The sequence below is a fragment of the Chelonia mydas genome, chromosome 15 (genome assembly GCF_015237465.2).
Source record: "Chelonia mydas isolate rCheMyd1 chromosome 15, rCheMyd1.pri.v2, whole genome shotgun sequence".
Lineage (NCBI taxonomy): Eukaryota > Metazoa > Chordata > Testudines > Cheloniidae > Chelonia > Chelonia mydas.
The window spans coordinates 28878042-28895451 of NC_057856.1; the positions used below are offsets into that span (position 1 = coordinate 28878042).

Here is a 17410-nt window from a genome sequence, read left to right on the forward strand (position 1 = left end):
CCTGCCTTCTCCTGTCCTTCTCCCTGTCTTCTCCGACCTGTTAGCAGAAGTTAGCTTCTGAGTAAGTTTGAGATAGGTATGGGCTTGTTAGCTCAGGGGAAGGCCAGACCCTCTGGCTAGAGAGACCCGCGGTTTGGTTAGGTAGGTGGTGCCGGCAGATCACGGGGGAGGCATGTTGCTTGGGACGAGTGGTGATGGGAGGGCACTAGGGCAGGTGTACAGGAGAAGACAGATCTCTACAAGGAAAGTTCTAGGAATGAGCAGGCATGGGCATAGAGCATCAGCTGAGGTTAACCATCACGTTACTTTCATTCCAGCTATCACCAAAAGCCATGGAGGGAGCGTGTGTGGACATGTACCGATGGGGTATATTCTGGTCTGAGAGCCCATCTGTACCAGCTCGCAATCTGAGGAGGGAAGAGGATTGTATTAACAACCAGCTCTCACTCTTCTCATCTCAGCTTTATGGCTGCTCCCGGACTATGCTGGGCCCCAGTTGATGGCCATTTGCACTGTGCATCTCTTGCACGAGCGTAACCTCGTCACTCCCATGCTGCCCTGGAGAAGCTCATGTACAAGTTATGCCCCAGGCCTTGCAAGGGGCTCTTCCCAGGAGCAGTAAAGCTCAAACTTGCAGGCAGGCATGTGAAGAGAGGGGAAGGGTAGGAGGGGTGGCTAGTTTTCTTGCTTTAGGCCACTCTGACAACGTTCCTCCTCTGCCTTGGTGGGTCCTGCGCTTATTGGCGGATTTGCTCGCCTCAGAGATTCACGGCTGCCTTCAGTTTGGCCACGTTTGCTAGTGGCTCAAACCTGCCGTTCACTCAGCTAACCTCATCACTGGCCAGCATGAGGGAAACGGAGAACAATCCCCGCAGTCTGTGTCCCACCTAGTGGGGCGGGGGATAGGCCAGGGACCTTCCCCTCTGGTGGGACCCACAGTCCAGGTCACCTCCTCTTGTCTCAAACAGGGAGTTGAGGGGGATGGCGGGAACCCAGGCCCACCCTCTACTCCGGGTTCCAGCCCAGGGCCCTGTGGGTTGCAGCTGTCTACAGTGGCTCCTGTAAAAAGCTGCGTGACAGCTACAAGTCCCTGGGCTACTTCCCCATGGCCTCCTCCCAACACCTTCTTTACCCTCACCGCAGGACCTTCCTCCTGAAGCCTGATCACGCTTGTACTCCTCGGTCCTCCGGCAGCATGCCTTCTCACTCCCCGCTCCTTGCACACCCTCCCCTAACTGATGGGAGGTCCTTTTTAAACCAGGCGTCCTGATGAGTCTGCCTGCCATAATGGATTCTAGTATGTTCTTAATTGGCTCCAGGTGTCTTAATTAGCTTGCCTGTCTTAATTGGTTCTAGCAGGTTCTTGATTGCTCTAAGGCAGCCCCTGCTCTGGTCACTCAGGGAACAGAAAACTTTTCATCCAGTGGCCAGTATATTTGCCTTCTACCAGATTCCTGTACTACTCCGGTGTCTGTCCTTTCGAGGGAGGGCACTGGTGCTCAATCAACTAGTCCTGTCCATGCTCTGGTACCGGCTCAACACCCTGGTCCCGGCCCCGGATTTCCTGGCCAACCTCCGGAAGTTGATTCTGGAGTTCTTCTGGTCAGGACTGCACTGGGTCTCTGCAGGGGTTCTCCATCTGCCCCTGGAGGAGGGAGGGCAGGGCCTGAAATGTCTCCGCACTCAGGTCCATGTCTTCCGCCTCCAGGCCCTGCAGAGGCTCCTTTATGGTGCACGGAGTCCGGCGTGGAGCATATTGGCGCACGCCTTCCTGCGCCGCCTCCGAGGGCTCCGATATGACCGGCAGCTCTTTTATCTCCATCCGAGGGGTCTTCCGCGAGACCTCTCCGGGCTGCCGGTCTTCTACCAGGACCTCCTCCGGACCTGGAAACTGTTTGCAGCGACCAGGTCCGTGGCGGCCTCCGTGGGGGAAGATCTCCTCGCGGAGCCCCTGCTACACAACCCCTACCTCCATGTGCAGGCGGCGGAGTCCCCCTCGGTGCGCCAGAGGTTGGTCCTGGCAGAAGTCACCAAAGTCGGACGCCTCCTGGACTACGACCGGGGAGACTGGCTGGATCCCCTGACGCTCGCTCAGCGCATGGGGCTCTCCAGACCTCGTACTGCCCTGCGCGTACTTCAGGAGGTGAGGGCCGCTTTGCCGCCCGCTGCTCGGGTTTACCTCGACCGGGTCCTGCGAGAGGGCGCGCCCCGCCCACCCTCCACCCCAGGCCCTCCAGACCTTTTCATCGGGCCCCTGCCCCGTGGACCCGACCGACCCCCCCGCCCCTTCACCGTGAGCCGGCTGCACGAGCTGCAGCCGGTCCGGTTCCAGACCGCGCCAAAACAACATCTCTACACGCTCGTGCTCCACACACTTCATGTCCTCACCCTCGTGTCCCGCCCTGACACAAAGTGGTGAGACCTCCTGCCACCTCTAGAGGGTGAGGAGCCCCGGTGGACCAGCCTCTATTCCACCTTAGTCCCGAGGCCCGCCGGGGATATCAGTTGGCGGCTCCTACACGGGGCCGTGAGCACGGGCATGTACTTGGCGCGGTTTACCCCAATCCCGGACACCTGCCCCTTTTGCGGCGTGAGGGAAACCCTGGCGCACGTCTACCTGGAGTGCGCCAGGTTGCAGCCCCTATTCCGGCTCCTCACCAATATTTTGTTAAGGTTTTGGTTGCACTTTTCTCCTCACCTTCTTATCTACGCACTCCCTGTCCGTGGCCCCACTAAGTCACGGGACCTCCTGGTCAACCTCCTCCTGGCCCTGGCTAAAGTGGCCATCTATAAAACCAGGGTAAGGAGGTTTGCCGATGGAGTCTCCTGCGACTGTGGGGCCTATTTCCGATCCTCTGTCCGTTCAGGTCTCCGGGCAGAGTTCCTCTGGGCGGTGTCCACTGACTCCCTTGACGCCTTTGAGGAGCGGTGGGCGCTGTCCGGGGTTCTCTGCTCGGTGTCCCCGTCAGGTTCCCTTTGTTTGACCCTTTGACCGCACTCCTGTCCCTGTTGTTCATTAGTTGTCCCCCGTAATTGTTTCGTTTTCCAGGTCCTGTGGACCCCCCCCCTTAGGCTGGGTGGGGATCCTTTAGCAGTGGACGGGCTTCGCCTGCTCACTTCGTGGATCCCAATAAGACCAGACTCCTGTACTCCACTGGTCTGGGTCTGTCACAGCCACCCACACAGAAAGACCCTCTTAACATTAGCAGCAGAGCAGAAAAGCCCTTTGCATATTTTAACGAGCTGTATTTTTAAATTCAGTACATGATTTTTTTTAAAATATAATTGAAAAACATTCAAGCTACCAGAGTCCATCCCAGGTGCTCCCCTTCCATGCATTGCTCGCGCATGGAGCTACCTCACCAATGCAGCCCTGAAATGGGCAAAGTCTCAGCGCCCTCTACTGACAATACCATGTTCTAGCATAAACCCAACCAGCATCTTATTCAGAGCTGAGCAAGCCCCTAAAATAAGCCAGGTGATTTCTTCCTGCTGCTCTCGGTCTGAAAACTCTACCAACGTGGACATCCAGAGAAACGTTGAGTCACTTTGCTCCCTGGACACAGGCAGAGGTCTCAGCTTTGCACAAGTCCTATGAAAAGTTGCAGATCTAAGGCATGAACAGCGTGGCTAAGAGAGACTATTGCTCCCTGCATTTCATTTTAGCTAGTAGGTAGATGAACAATATCCAACACTGGAAAGCTCCTACTGTCAAATTCCATTTCTTGGCTTTCAAACCTCAGTGAAAACATTGGTCTCCAATGCGTTTCCCCAGAGAAAGCCAAGAACAGCAATCTCTGCACTGTGCTGTCTCCAGGCATCTCTGTGCAACTAAAATGAAATTCCATGCGCTGGCCTCCAAACCCTCTGAGATCTCCTCATTGCTAATCTCTGCTCCCCTGGCACTCAGATCTGCACAGCCAAGACTGAAAGAGCTGTTTTCCCCTGGATCTGCACTTCAGAGGGAGACAGGGAATTACTGGACCTTTGGGGGTGCTTAATGCATGCAAGTTCCAAGAGCATTCTGGTTCTCTCCAAGGTTACTGAGAAGCTCCTTAAATCAAGACACTGAGACTCTCTATTGAAACACATTAACCATGGGCTTTATTGATTACGTCTGCCGCATAGGGGAGCCCATAACACTCCCAAAGTCCTGTCCCTGCATGCAGGGGTTCCATGTGATATAAAAGCCTGGACAGATTCTCTTGGGTCAGTTTAGTCTGTGATCCAAAGTCCTACTCAGGAACATGCAGGATATCTCCCCTGGATCATCGGTCTTACCTAAATTCAGTGGCCTCTGTCCCGCTGCTTTGCCTGCTTCAAAGCTCCCCACTATAACAGAAGACCATAATGGCTCACGCATTGCCTGCTTCATATGAGATTACACGGGGCTAGGACATACTCAGCTTATTTGCCGAGTTGTGCTGGGAGGTGCAAAGCCTGCAAAGCAAGTTATCTCCTTCAGGGAGCTGGCTTACTGCTGTGGTTAACCACTCAAGCAAGCAGCCAGAAGTCAGCTATTGCTAAGCATTTTCCAACATCTGTCCTCCTCAACACCCGTATGTCCATCCCGTCCAGTCTGGAACGACAAGCCACCGACTGTTACAAAAGCCCTCCCCACTGGCCAGTCATTTTTTCCCCAAGAAGCCAAAGGATTGTAACAGTGAGGGGTTCTTTTTGCAAGGCCAGCTGTGCCCCCCCCCCCATAGCAGACGTGGTCCCCGTCTTCCAAAGCCCATGCTGCTCAGGCGCAAGCCAGCAGAGTGCTAGCAGATTCAGGAGAGCTGCTCTGTGTGCATGCGGCTTCTGGGGGTGCTTGTAGACCTCACAGTCGGAACATCTAACCCTGCTGCATCGGCCGCCGATGCATGGTGCCCGTGGTGGGAAGGTGGGGCCCAGGCAGGTTCCTGGAAGGGGCAGTGTCCTGGGGGCCGTTGTGCTCGGAAGAGTGAGGCTTTCTCTTGGACAGCTGCACAAACCGGTTCAGAGTCAGCGTCGATCCAAACCACCACTTGGGTGCCGTGCAGAAGCCGTTGCTGACGTCTGTCTCTGCTGGAGGGTGTATCTCGCACACCAACCTTATGTAGCCTCCCACCCTGTTCTCCTCTGGAATCGCACTGCTCCCTGCATCCCCTGCCTGCCCCAGCAAGGCTCTCCCCTCTCACAGCATCCCCTCCCTTCGAACAGAGGGCCCCAAACCTGCCCATGTTGAGTTAAGCTAGCACACGGTGCCAGGGCTGCAAAACTTCCCTTGAGAGAGAGAGAGAAAGAAGCCAGCGTGAGTCCCTCGGGAACCGTCTCAGGTGTCTCTCTGGGTGTGCGCCTCTCAGAATCCCCCCTCCCAGAACCACTGCTCCCACCGCACAGGGACGCTGTGCCGATACACCGCATGCAGCGGGGGAGCGTGGCCAGCAGGTCACCACCTGCGGCCTGGCTCTGAGCCATGCACCGCGTTAGGAGACGATCATCGTTCGAGGAATCGGTGCCCTCGGCGTCGGGTACGCCCCTGGTGGCTGGCACGCAGCAGTGGCATAATCTCAGAGGAGCTCTCTGTGCCCAGGGCTTGTGATTGGCCAGGTGGTAACCCGGGCCCATATCCTGGGGAAGGGGCTCTAGAAAGGAGGGGTGGGGCAGGAACGGAGGCCCAGGAGCAGCAGGAAACGGGCCGTGCCTTGACTGGCCTTTAGAGCGGCCCAGCTAACCCTGCTGCGTGCCTGGGAAAGCACAGGGATCCAGCAGGGCCTCCGTGCGGGTGGGGGTTTTAGCCCGAAAGAGCCCTAACGGACAGAGGGGAGGAAGGCACCCCAGAGGGGCGGTCCGCCAGCCGGACAGCTCTTGTGCGGATGGGTGAGCTAGGAACCAGGCTGTCCCTCTGGAGAGCCCTAGATGTCACTGTTGCCTTCTCAGCCAAGCTGCTCACTTTCCATTTGATGCAGCCCTGGGTGACATCTCCCCTATTTCGGGCGGGGGAGTATTCGACTGTCCACAGGATGGAGATTTAATCATCTCCTTCGTCAGCTTCTGGGGCAGTCAGGTGACACGGGCTCCTCGTACTGTTATTGATCGCCGCGAGCCGTTGCCCCCGATCAGAGCAGAGGACGGACTAGCATGGAGTCGTGTTTAATCTGGTTTTCAGCGGCTGCGGTGCTTGTAGAGAAACCTGATTTGGATCAGCTGAAGCTCCCTGGTGAGGGAGGGGCACATCCTGGAGCTGCTGGAGAAAGCCATTTGCAGTTGCACAACCACCACGAGCAGCACTGGTTCTGCAAACCCCAAACCTATTCTTAAGCGCCTGCTACCAGCGCCTTCTCGATTAGCTATTTACGTGTACAAGGCACTCCGGGAACAGGAAGTGCCGTTATCTCAGTTTTACAGATGGAGGAAACTGAGGCAGAGAGAGATGACCTGCCTTGCTCACAGTCACACACAGCCGGGAATTGAACCCAGATCGTCTGACTCCCAGTCCAGCGTCTTAACCACGAGCCCATCCTTTTGTCTGGAGTCAGGGCCTGCAGCAGAGCCAGTCTGCAGGCAACTGAGTGCGTGGCGGTGGCCTGCAGCAGGCAGCCGGCCCGGCTTGGTCGGAGGAGGTAGCAGCCCAGCTCTTAAGCCATGCAGCAGCAGGGCAGCGGCTGCTCAGAGCATTCGCCCAGGGCTGAGTTAGCGCACGCTTGTTCCCAGCCTTGCTCCTGCCTTGCCTCACTCCAGGTAACCCGGTCCTGACCCTCGGTTCCGATCCCTGACGGTGGCTCTGACCTCGGGCACCTGGCCTCTGACTCCATCTCTGACCCCGGGCTCCAATGCCACTTTACCGACTCCTGCTCCACCCGGGAGACCTGATTCCTGCTCCGCCCAAGAGGCCCGCCCGCGCGCCCCGGTTTTGAGTTGCCACAGAGAGGCCAGATGGAGTTCACTGCTCAGCTGCTGCTCTGTTGGAGAATCCACCCTCCCTCCCTTTTTCTCCCTAGCCGCTGCAAGTGCAGGTGACCTAGTGATGAAGGCAGACATTTAATGGGCATGCTCACAATCTTCCTGAAGCTAAAGTAGGCCTGCTCCTGCTGATGGTGAAACAGATGATGCCACACGGAGCGGGTCAAAAAAGAGCAACGTACAGCTCAACACGGATGAGGCAGGGAGGGGCTCAGCAATTTGCCCTGTTGGGCCTCAACTAACCACAAGCTCCTAGGACTATCCTGTGCAAAGAACCGTTTCCTTCCCTGTGTCTGATGAGATAGGGCTCAGTGAGTCAGCGCTCAACGGAACTAGGAAGCCCCCGTAATATTTATTTCAACAGTGGTGAACTCGGTACATAAGGCATAAAAATAATCACACTGCATTTAGCTACAAGCCTGCAATTTCATTGTGAATAGCACACTACAGCCCACAGGGCAAAAGGTTCATAACAAGAGAAGATGCAGCAAACAGTAACTGTCCTCTGACCTGTCCCTTCCTATGAGAAAAGCACACCCAGTGTCACCATGAAGCCCGCTGTTTGGAGACCATGTGGCAGGGACACATTACAAAGACTGGAACCTAAAGCCCCATGACTCGGACAGTCAAGAGAGGAATGGGGTCAGAGAAACACCACCCTACATTTCCCTCCCAGTGCGGGGTGCTGGGAACAGTACATGCCCTGTGTTTGATACCTACAGTTACTGCCAGCGACTGCCTGGATTCAGCATTGGGGTGCCCACAGCCCGTCACGCAGCACTGGAGAGGGAACAGGCTCTGAAGAGTGGGCCGGAAGGTGACGTTGCCCAGGGCTGTCTCTGAGCAGCCCGCCCTGCCACTCCCCTCCAAGTGGTGGGATGTGAGCCCAGGGCCATGACCCCTGAAGGGGTGTCAGGGGTATGACCACCCGGACTTTCCCAGATTGCTGAATGGGAAGTGGGTCCCTGCACAGAAGGGTTAAGAGCCACTGTCTTAAAGGGCCCAGGCCAGGCCAGAAGGCGTTCACAGAAGAGCCTTAACCACAAACAGGTACACAGAGATTTTTATGTTATTCATTTGAACAAAGAACATTAAATTGAGATTCCTTCACCCATTTAAGTGCAAAATAGTAACATGCCCCTTGTACATTAGTATAAATTAAAGCAGCGTCCCAGTTGTAACACTGTCTGGGCCAGGTCCACAGCTGGGGGCAACTCCTTCGGCTTCCCAGGAGCAGTCTGATGCATGCCAGCTAAGGATCTGGCCCCTTGTGCCCATGCTAGAGAGAACATCAAAAACGCAGCAGGCAGGTGAAGGTCAAGAGGACAGAACAGCAGTTTCAAAATCCCCAAGCCAGATGGAAAAACCAGCCAGGTTCACCAGGACCCCCATTCCATAGGCTCAGCAGTGTCTGCTCCTGGCAAATGCTCTCCGCTGAAGACTCTCTTGCCAGATGCCAAGTGCCTTTTGGGGTTGTGATTGCTCAGCAGCTCTCAGGGCTGGGCCCTGTCGTGGCTAAGCACAGTACATCTCCTACTCACGTAACACAGACTGAGGCAACCTCAAGCCGAGTTAGATAGCCACCTAGGACACTGCACCCAAGAGATGTCGGGATGGAGAGGGTCACTCCAGTGCCCAGGAGGGGGCTGGATGGCCCAGGAAATGAGAATCGGAGAACCCCTGGGCAGGTGGCAAGGTGTCTAATGGTCCGGCAGGAAGCTGCTCAGAGTCAGGTTGTCTCCTTCGGTCTCTGAGCTATTGTCTGTGGGCATCTTCATCCTCTTTACCTTGCTGGGCTTCTCCCCATTGGCCACCGGCTCGCTGTCGGGCAGCAGGGCTGAGATACACACCATCTCAGTGTGGGTGTGCTGGCGCAGCTGGCAGACACGCTTCTGGCGCCACAGCAGGGTGGCGAGGACGGTGGTGCAGACGATGAAGACGGCAGCCACAAGGGCTAGGATGAAGATGGCCAGCAAACACTTCCCCACCAGGATGTTTGTGTGAACGGGCAGCTTCTGCAAGGGGACATTCGCTGTGGCAGAGCCACCTGCCGGGGGCCTCGTGGGAGGAGAATGGGTCTTTCCCACCTTGGAGAACCAAGTGGCCAACTCTTTCGCAAGCAGGACTCCTTCAGAGGACTGTGTCAGAGATTCAGGTGGTGAAGTCGGTGAGCTTTCCCCCAGCCCCTTCATTCCCACTGGCCTGATGGAGGAGCCATGTTCCCAACTCTCCGTGCTGCTCGTGAGGATTTCTTCTATCCCAGTGGCTGCTGCTTCTGAGGAGACGGTTCTGGAGCCCTGAATTGAAACCACCTTGGCTAAGGTATCAAGACGGTTGCCCACTGTAACTCCGGCAGCTTCTGTGGAGACGTCAGAGCTGTCAGCAGACAATGGCTCTGCTGTAGTGGTAGCATCATCATAGAAGTTTTCTTGGGACGTACTTTCATCTAGCTCCTCAGGAGCTAGAGAGACCTCAGTTTCTTCCACGGGATGCTCAGAAGGAGTCATGGAGAATGTGTTGTGGTGGCCGGTGGTGGTGGTCTCTTCAGCAGAACGATTGGATGACTTCACCTCAGCTTCCCTCTTCTCGCGGATAAACACGGGGAAGTCAGCGCTCGCAGCCCTTGCTGTGTCCCACACCCACTGGCCCCGCTGAGAGCCCCCAGCCTCAGGAAGCCCGCCTGCTGCCGGGCTCTCTGGAACTGTGCCATCTCGGCCACTGAGCTGGATGGCTGGCAGCTTGTGGGCAGAGGCCTGGAGCAGGCTCGCAAACAGCAGCAGCAGCGTGGCCCGGATTGGAGCCATTTGACCTAGGAGGAGAAAACAAAGAGATTAATTAAATTAACGGTAAAATAAATTAAAGGTAAAAAAAGAAAAGGCTGAGGAGATAAGAGGAAGCAGCTGATCAAACATCCCCATAGAGATGAGCTCGAGACGCAAAATTAGGTCCCAACATTTGTGAGGATTCAGCGCTGCATTTCCATTCTCCGTCGCCCTGACGCTCACTGGGTATGGCCAGTGGCAACGCTGCAGGCTGAAAGCGTCCCTACATCAGAATGCGTTCGCTGCCTCTTCTCCCCACCTCATGCCTTCACAGCCTGATAACCCCTTTGTCACTTCCAGCATGTGCGAGTTGGTAGGAGGAGGAGGAGGATTACAGTGGCACTTAGGAACCACAACCCTGGACGAAGGCCCCCCTGCGCTAGGTGCTGTCCAGATAAAGAAAGACACCTGTCTCCGCCCCAGGGAGCGTACACTCTCGGGGGGGTGGGGGAGGAGGGAGACAATGAACAGTGTTTGGCTGCAGAATGGAGTCTCAGCCCAGGGGTTCCAGAAAGCTGTCCATGTCACTCATGGAGTATTAGGTGGCACAGAGAACTGCTCCAGGCAGCTCCGCAGGAGGAGCGTTTGCGAACAACAACTGTATTTCGCATAATGACAGAGCGGGATCAAGGCCTCCCCCTACGCTAGAGCCACCAGGGAGCTGTTAGCAAACAGGTATGTCTGCCTGCCTGCCACCCCAGCATGCCACCTGCAAACCGCCGCCTTCAGCACCCGAACCAGCGTGGGCCTTCAGTTTGCAGGCATATGCAGAAGGCAGCCTGGGTATGTTAACCATGTGCCAGTTGCTGTAGGGCTCCTCCCTCCCCCCCTCCCACTACACTACAGAGCAGAGCTTCTCAAACTTCTTTGATCGTGCCCCACTTCTTTGTGTCTGTTTGTGTTTGTGCGCCCCCCCCCGCCTTCGGGTGCCCAACCAGCAGCCACCGCCCTCCAGCCGCCCGGCTCTGAAGACAAGCGGAGAAGCAGCAGCTGCCAGCTGGGCACCCAGCTCTGAAGGCCAGCAGTTGTAGTAAGGGTGGCACGGTACGGCATTGCCATCCTTACTTCCGCGCGGCTGCTGGCGGTGGCGCTGCCTTCAGAGCTGGGCGCCCGGCCAGCAGCCGCCGCTCTCCAGCCGCCCGGCTTTCGTGGGTGTAAGAGCGTGAATGGGCGCGGGAAGTTCCACCCCCCACTCCCCCAAGGCGTCTCATGCCCTGCCAGAATACGTTCTGCGCCCCCCAGTTTGAATACCTCTGCTATAGAGAACGGGCTTCTCCATCAGGGAGCCATGCTAGAGAGAGCAGTGCCTAGTTGTGTGATTGATAGCAACCGGAACTGACCAAAACCCCAAAGGCTCTGGCTACCGATGGAAACACGTTACACTTGCATTTTAAATGAATGGATTGTATCATCCCCCACTCCGTGAGGGGCCCCCCCTCCTTGGTGAAGGAGCTTTGCCACATTCGCAGCTGGGAAAGAAAAACCTTAACCCCGCCCCAGATGGCTTGCAAAAATCTGGGATATTTTACCCTCGGGGAAAACCGATGAGCCTTGAGCGGGATTTGTACGCCAGCTACCTGTGCCCAGTCATGGGTCACTTGCATGACTTCTGCGGCTGCTCAGAGCTGGAGGTGGCGAGGCAATGCTTCTCTGTTTGATAGGGCCTAGGAGCCCCGTCGAGGATCAGGGCCCCCGTGGTACTAGGTGTTCTATGCAGTACGAAGAGATAGGCCTTGCCTCACAGAGCTTGCTGGCTACCTCGTGACCCGCAAAAACCCGGGGGCACCCAAGGGAGCAATGCTGCAGCCAGAGTCAGCCTCCCTTCACCCCTCTGCGCAGCCATTGCCAAGTGCCCTGGGGATTTGGCAGAGGACAGTGCAATGACTCTGTGGGGTCCTATGGGGAGCTCGTCTCCTGCAAACTTCAGAACTCCCCCCCACTTTCAATTCCATGCCCCCCACTGGCTCTGTGGGGGGGGGGGTGTTGTCCCCTCCCTGCGGCACTGATCGATGGTGCTGCCTCTTTGCTCTTACACCCATACAAGAGTCTCTCGGATTCGTGCAATTTATAGTGTTGATGGGGTGAGGGGCAGGTTGTGAGCACGATAAAATAAATTTAAAAAGGGAGACGGACGAGCTCCCTCCTGGACTACCAGGAAAACCCAGCTTGGGGCTGGTGTTGAAGAGCTGGACTCACAGGCAGGCTTGTGGGGGCTCAGTTCTAAGGGGAGAGAAGACATAAGAACGGCCATACTGGGTCAGACCAAAGGTCCATCTAGCCCAGCGTCCTGTCTTCCGACAGTGGCCAATGCCAGGTGCCCCAGAGGGAATGAACAGAACAGGTGATCATCAAGTGATCCATCCCCTGTCGCCCATTCCCAGCTTCCGGCAAACAGAGGCTAGGGACACCATCCCTGCCCATCCCGGTGAATAGCCATTGATGGACCTATCCTCCATGAATTTATCTAGTTCTTTTTTGAAGCCCTGTTATAGTCTTGGCCTTCACAACCTCCTCTGGCAAAGAGTTCCCCAGGTTGACTGTGCGTTGTGTGAAAAGACCTGCACTGCTCCAAGCCCCTAGCAGAGGGAACCATCACACTATCAGCTACAATTGACTCCAGTGCCACAAACCCCGTTTCAAAACAGGAATCAGCTCCACCCATGGAAACTGCAGATAAAAGCAGTGGGTTCGTATGCGTCCTGTTTTGCAGCGTCCCTCTTCCTCACCCGTCCTCCCCCCCCCCCCCCACCCCTGGCTCTATGCACTGTAGGAGTTTTAAGACCTGTGGAGGGGTTCACAGATTTAATTGCAGCCGTTCTATTGAGCGGATCTTTCCCCACACCTCCTCTCAGTGCTGCAGGATTATGAGTGGTCTGGTACCAGTGCAACTAAGTGGGGAGCAGTCACTAGGCCAGACCCCCTGTACAGACAAAGCCTAAGTCAAGTGCTGTGGAAAGAGGGTTAATGGAAAACAAGGGGAGAGAGAGAGAGAGAGAGAGAGTGTTGGGGGGGGCGGGGTTCTCTAACATGGCTAGTGAGATCACTGCCTTTGGAGGCCAAATAATTAGATTATTTTGAGTCCAAATGGCTGTTATTCCTGAGTGGTTTTAAATGTCCCTTTCAGATGTAATTTAATTTAATTTATGGGCTAATTTCCTTCCCAGAGAGAGAAGGTAGCTATGATGGAGAGCAGATAACATCTCTGCTGGGGAACTGGAGAAAGTTTGCAAGTAAGAAAATGCACTTTAAGGAAGTAGAATCTCAAAGCAGCTCGAAAAATAACTGTGTGAAAGCTCTGGAGTCCTGTTAATGCACGAGTAGCGGTGTTAAAAGGGTTAGATGTAACACAACAGCCTGCTCTGCGGTAGCCCTGGCACTCCAGGTAGCTCCCGAAGCACTCAAACTGTGTACATATAAACAACCCACGTCACCACTGAAAGGTACCCTCCTCTGGGGCAGAATGCAGATTTTGTAAAACATGCCATTCGCTGTCCTGTCAGGGGGAAAGGCTGTCCCACCCACTGATCCTCCAGCCACTGTGCTCCAGCTGCCTAAATCCTCCGGCAGAGGACACCCATCTTATTCTCGTGGTTTAGGTGCAGTTTGTTCGCTCCTGATCCTCAGCAGCCATTTGACTTGCAATATTCAAGCAAAGACCCAACTGCAGAGTTCACACACTGGAAGGCTGTGAGCGGAGAGGGAAGCCATGACTGAGAGATTTGGGGTACATTTCTAGAGGGACTGAGCAAGAAAGCGGCCCAGCAAGGAGCCTGGGTGTGTGTTTGCGTCTCTAGAGCGGCTCCACTCAGAGGTAGAGAGAAAACATTTTCAGAATGGGCAGGAAGATAGGGCAAACCACAAAGATGAGGTTTATACAACGGCAAACACACCTAGAGCCAGGTTTCAGATGTGAACAGCAGCTAGGCTAGTGTGAAGGAGGAAAACCCAAGGGGCAGCACTCCACCCTCTTTTGATCAGGGGCGTCTCCGCTTGCCACAAACAGGACCCCGGTTGTGAGCACTCCACCCTGGGTTTGGTGCTCAGGAGCAGATCTCAGCAGCACAGGAGCCCACCAGAGCCTGGTCTACGCGTGCTACTGGGAGCTACCACTGGGAACTTCTGCTGGAGATTCTCTAGGGCAGACAAGAGTCCAGGACCAAGATGGGGTGCATTGCACTATGGTTGCACATATTGTGACAGAGAAGAGGTCTTGAGGTTGATCTCTCTCTCCTTTACACCAGTGGCAATCAGGAGTAACTCCTGGGAGTTACCCAGCATGACACAGGCCTATTGTCAGAGAGGTTATTTGTTAGTCTCTAAGGTGCCACAAGTACTCCTTTTCTTTTTGCGAATACAGACTAACACGGCTGCTACTCTGACACCAGGACAGGCAGCCAGCTGCAGGGAGGTGAAAGGTTTGCAACACAATGGATAAAATCCATTCTTTTTAAAAATAAAATCATCAATCAGAGAAGCTTTTATTTATTTAAAATGTCCTTTTATTATTTAAATATTTTTTCTTTTTAAAACTAAACCTATGTAAATTAAATTTGACATTATGAAAACCTGTATTAAGGCCTAAATTCACTATAATCTATTAAAATAATGTAAACTAAATAAATAGTAATCAAGCAGTACGTGTTTGCTGCCAAAATTTTAAAGTCAAACTCCTGAACTGGTGGATGTCACTAGCTAAGCACCTGGAACCAGAGTTCATTGAAGTGCTAAAGCAGCTTTTGACAGCACTAATCTCTTCTGCAGGTTCAGAGAGAATACTTCCTTCATTTCAGTTTACTCAGTTCAATGACCAGTTCATTTGAAGTCGAGAAACTGATTGGGAATTGAAAGAGCAGAAAAGCTTGTTTTCTGCTTCCAATCTATGAATAAAAATGAAGCATGAGAGGATAAGATCTACTAGTTCTAAAATCTTGAAGGGATTGGTGACCAGAAATAATTAGTTCAATTTATTAACTACAGATAATATTTCCTTTGTTTAATAAATCATTTAGTTTTAAGTGCAAAAGATGTTTGAGAAATGTACTTTTTTTCTTATGCATCAAGCACATTTAATGTAGTTTTATTTAAAAACAATTTTTAAAATGCTGGCTTTGTGCATTTTTAATTTAATTCCAACTTCTCTACAAATGCAGCTGGACACAAACCACAAGTAAAAAATTAATCGCCTCGTAAATAAGAAATGCATCATTCACTATTTTCTTACCATCAAAAATGTAAAAATTAAGAATCTGACTAAATATACAGTAAGCTACCTAATTGCTTAAGTGATATAGAGATAGTGTCTCCTCCTGCTTAGCAAAAGTAATAACAAATTATACCCATCAGTGGGAATCAGACTTTTTTTTAAAAAAAAAAAAAGGGTAACTACAGCACAAATTCAAAACCAGACTAAAATTGATCACTTAAATCAAGCTTTCCTACTCGCTGCTTTAAACTGTGATTAGAACAGGTGAGTTAAATCACTAATTTAATTCCCCCCTCATTTCCCACCCCATTTTGAGGCACCATGAAGAGCTGATGAACAATTACTTCCCTATAATTTAAGGCCAGGGGGTTTCTTTGGCAGAAGCAGTTCAACTAAAAATGAAAGGCCCTGACTTCCCAGTTAATGAGAAGCGTGGGCCCTGGATTAGCAGGGGAAGGACGCATGTGTCCTCCCGTCTCGGGGTGGGGGTGCAATATGAATGCAGCATGAGCAGCTAAGAGATCGACTTCTCTGGGCATGGCCTCCCCTCTCTGTTCCTTGTTCAGTCTCCCTTGCCAGAATGCTTCCAGAGAATTTCCACATTCACAGTGGGTCAGAATTTAGGCCAAATTTAGACCCTTACAGGGATGTACCTTCCGGGGGTCTCCCAACAGAGCTCTCCGTGATCTAAAAGAGCTTTTCCAGTGCGAACCCACCTCAGGGCACCCTAGAACACCCGGAAGTAGGGGGACGCTGAGCAGGTTTAGGTCACTGGAGCTGTGCTGAATTATACTGGCTCAGGATCCAGCCCTAAACATTTCAGGTTGGACAAGCAGATCTGCGGGAGGAAGGCCAGCGCACTTACAAAGGGCCAGGCAAAGACGCTATTACAAAGCCAGCAAGAATTCAATCACCAGGATGTCACCCATGTCTCAGGCCAGAAGATAATAAATCTCTGCCCATGACGCAGCCCTTCCGGTCCCTTATGGCAGAATGGCTCCACCGCCACAGCTGGACTCTCATGCAGCTGCCACAGAGCCCTGGTAACATGGGCACTGCTTTGAAATCCATTACCCGTCACATCTGCCCAGAGGCTAACGTACAAGGGAAACAGCTCCAGAGCCTTCCAGATCGCGTTCTATTAAGCATCAAGATCCTGGTCTAGAAAGGCAGCGCTCTCCAGTGGTCAAGGTGCCAGACTGGGTTCTAAGAGATCAGGGTCCTACCCCAGCTCTGCCCCAACTTGTGTTGTGACCTTTTCCAGGTTAATCCATATATTTTACACTGGTAAGCCTTTGCACCCTGTGTGCCTCGGTTTCCCCATCTCTAAAGGCAGGAAGAACAGCACTTACCCAGCTCAGTAAAGCACACAGCGATCCACAGCTGAGCCCTACCCAGATGCTAACTACACAATGGCATGGAGTCAGAACGAGGTTTTTGCCCTCCTCTACAGCCATGAAACCCCATTGCATGGAAATCAGCCCAGTGGGTCTAGGGTAAGTTTTAGGTTTGGCACTTGAAATAAACCTGAGCCTATCGTCATACTGGATGCACAGCTCTGCCTTGTGCCTCGCTGAATGCATCTCCCTCAAGGAGCTGCTGGCTGAGCGGCTCCAGGCACTGCCGCGGTTAAGGAAGATCACTCGGTGTGCTCGTAACATGCCCCTGGCTGACTGAGCTCCAAGCCCGCCCACCCATCCAGCGCTGCCTTCCTCACCCCGATAGCCGCTTACCCTGGCTTGACGAGGGCTGCCAGCGAAGGACGGGCGCAGGCATCACTCACAGAGACCCAGTGCAGCGTGTGTCGAGGGGAAATGCTTAACGCCGCCTCATCTCTGCAAAACACTGAAAGAAGAAGTGGCCCTTTCAAAGCCCAACTGGGTCTCTGCGCTACCTGCGATAATTCAGGAAGCCTCCCTGCCAGTGTACAAGCAAGAGACGAAGGCGGAAGAGAAGTTGTGGTTTGGAGAGAACACGTGACACCGGCTGTGAAAGAGTGCATCACAGCCGAAAAGGAGAATCTCCACCGGGCCCGCAGGCCGGCTTTTACTGGACGCTTCACTAGCTGGGGAGCCAGCAAGTAAAGGGCATCTCAGACTCACGCTGGGCTTAGCAGCATGATAAACCTTACCCAGAGCAATGGCAGAGGCAGGAGACGATGGAAACCCTGCAGCTGAGCCCCGATTAAATGGCCCAGGAGAGTCAGAATTCGAGGGGGTAAACATGTTACGAAGTCAGCTGCAAGGCTGCTCCAACTGGGCAACGCCTCGGCCTCTCCTGGCCCACGGCAGACGGAGGCAGCGTCTCACTCCTCCTAGTCTGAACAGTACGTACGTTGCTGGCACCAGACCATCCCTACACACTATGTACAGGGTGGCCTGTGGGCGCTCTTAGTTTCTTGCCATTTACTGGTACTTGCAGCATTCCCTGGGCTTCGAATGGGGAACGAGGGCAA

At 53.7% G+C, this 17410-nt stretch overlaps 1 protein-coding gene across 1 annotated transcript; it reads right to left on the reverse strand.

The window, feature by feature from the left end:
- Nucleotides 1–7981: 7981 nt before the first annotated feature.
- On the reverse strand, nucleotides 7982–16917 carry SELPLG (selectin P ligand). The gene is made up of 2 exons (XM_007058385.4): nucleotides 16689–16917; nucleotides 7982–9739 (listed from the first exon to the last, which is right to left on the reverse strand). The coding sequence occupies exons 1-2, from the start codon at nucleotides 16729–16731 to the stop codon at nucleotides 8631–8633; spliced, it is 1152 nt and encodes a 383-aa protein (XP_007058447.4). The 5' UTR covers nucleotides 16732–16917; the 3' UTR covers nucleotides 7982–8630.
- Between the last annotated feature and the right edge of the window lie 493 nt (nucleotides 16918–17410).

What these genes read in the sequence shown, in the direction of transcription:
- SELPLG (XM_007058385.4), bottom strand. Translation starts at nt 16,731, where the DNA reads ATGCCTGCGCCCGTCCTTCGCTGGCAGCCCTCGTCAAGCCAGG. An exon ending in GCAGCCCTCGTCAAGCCAGG is followed by an intron (nt 9,740 to 16,688) that starts GTAAGCGGCTAT and finishes TTCTCCTCCTAG; the next exon opens with GTCAAATGGCTCCAATCCGG.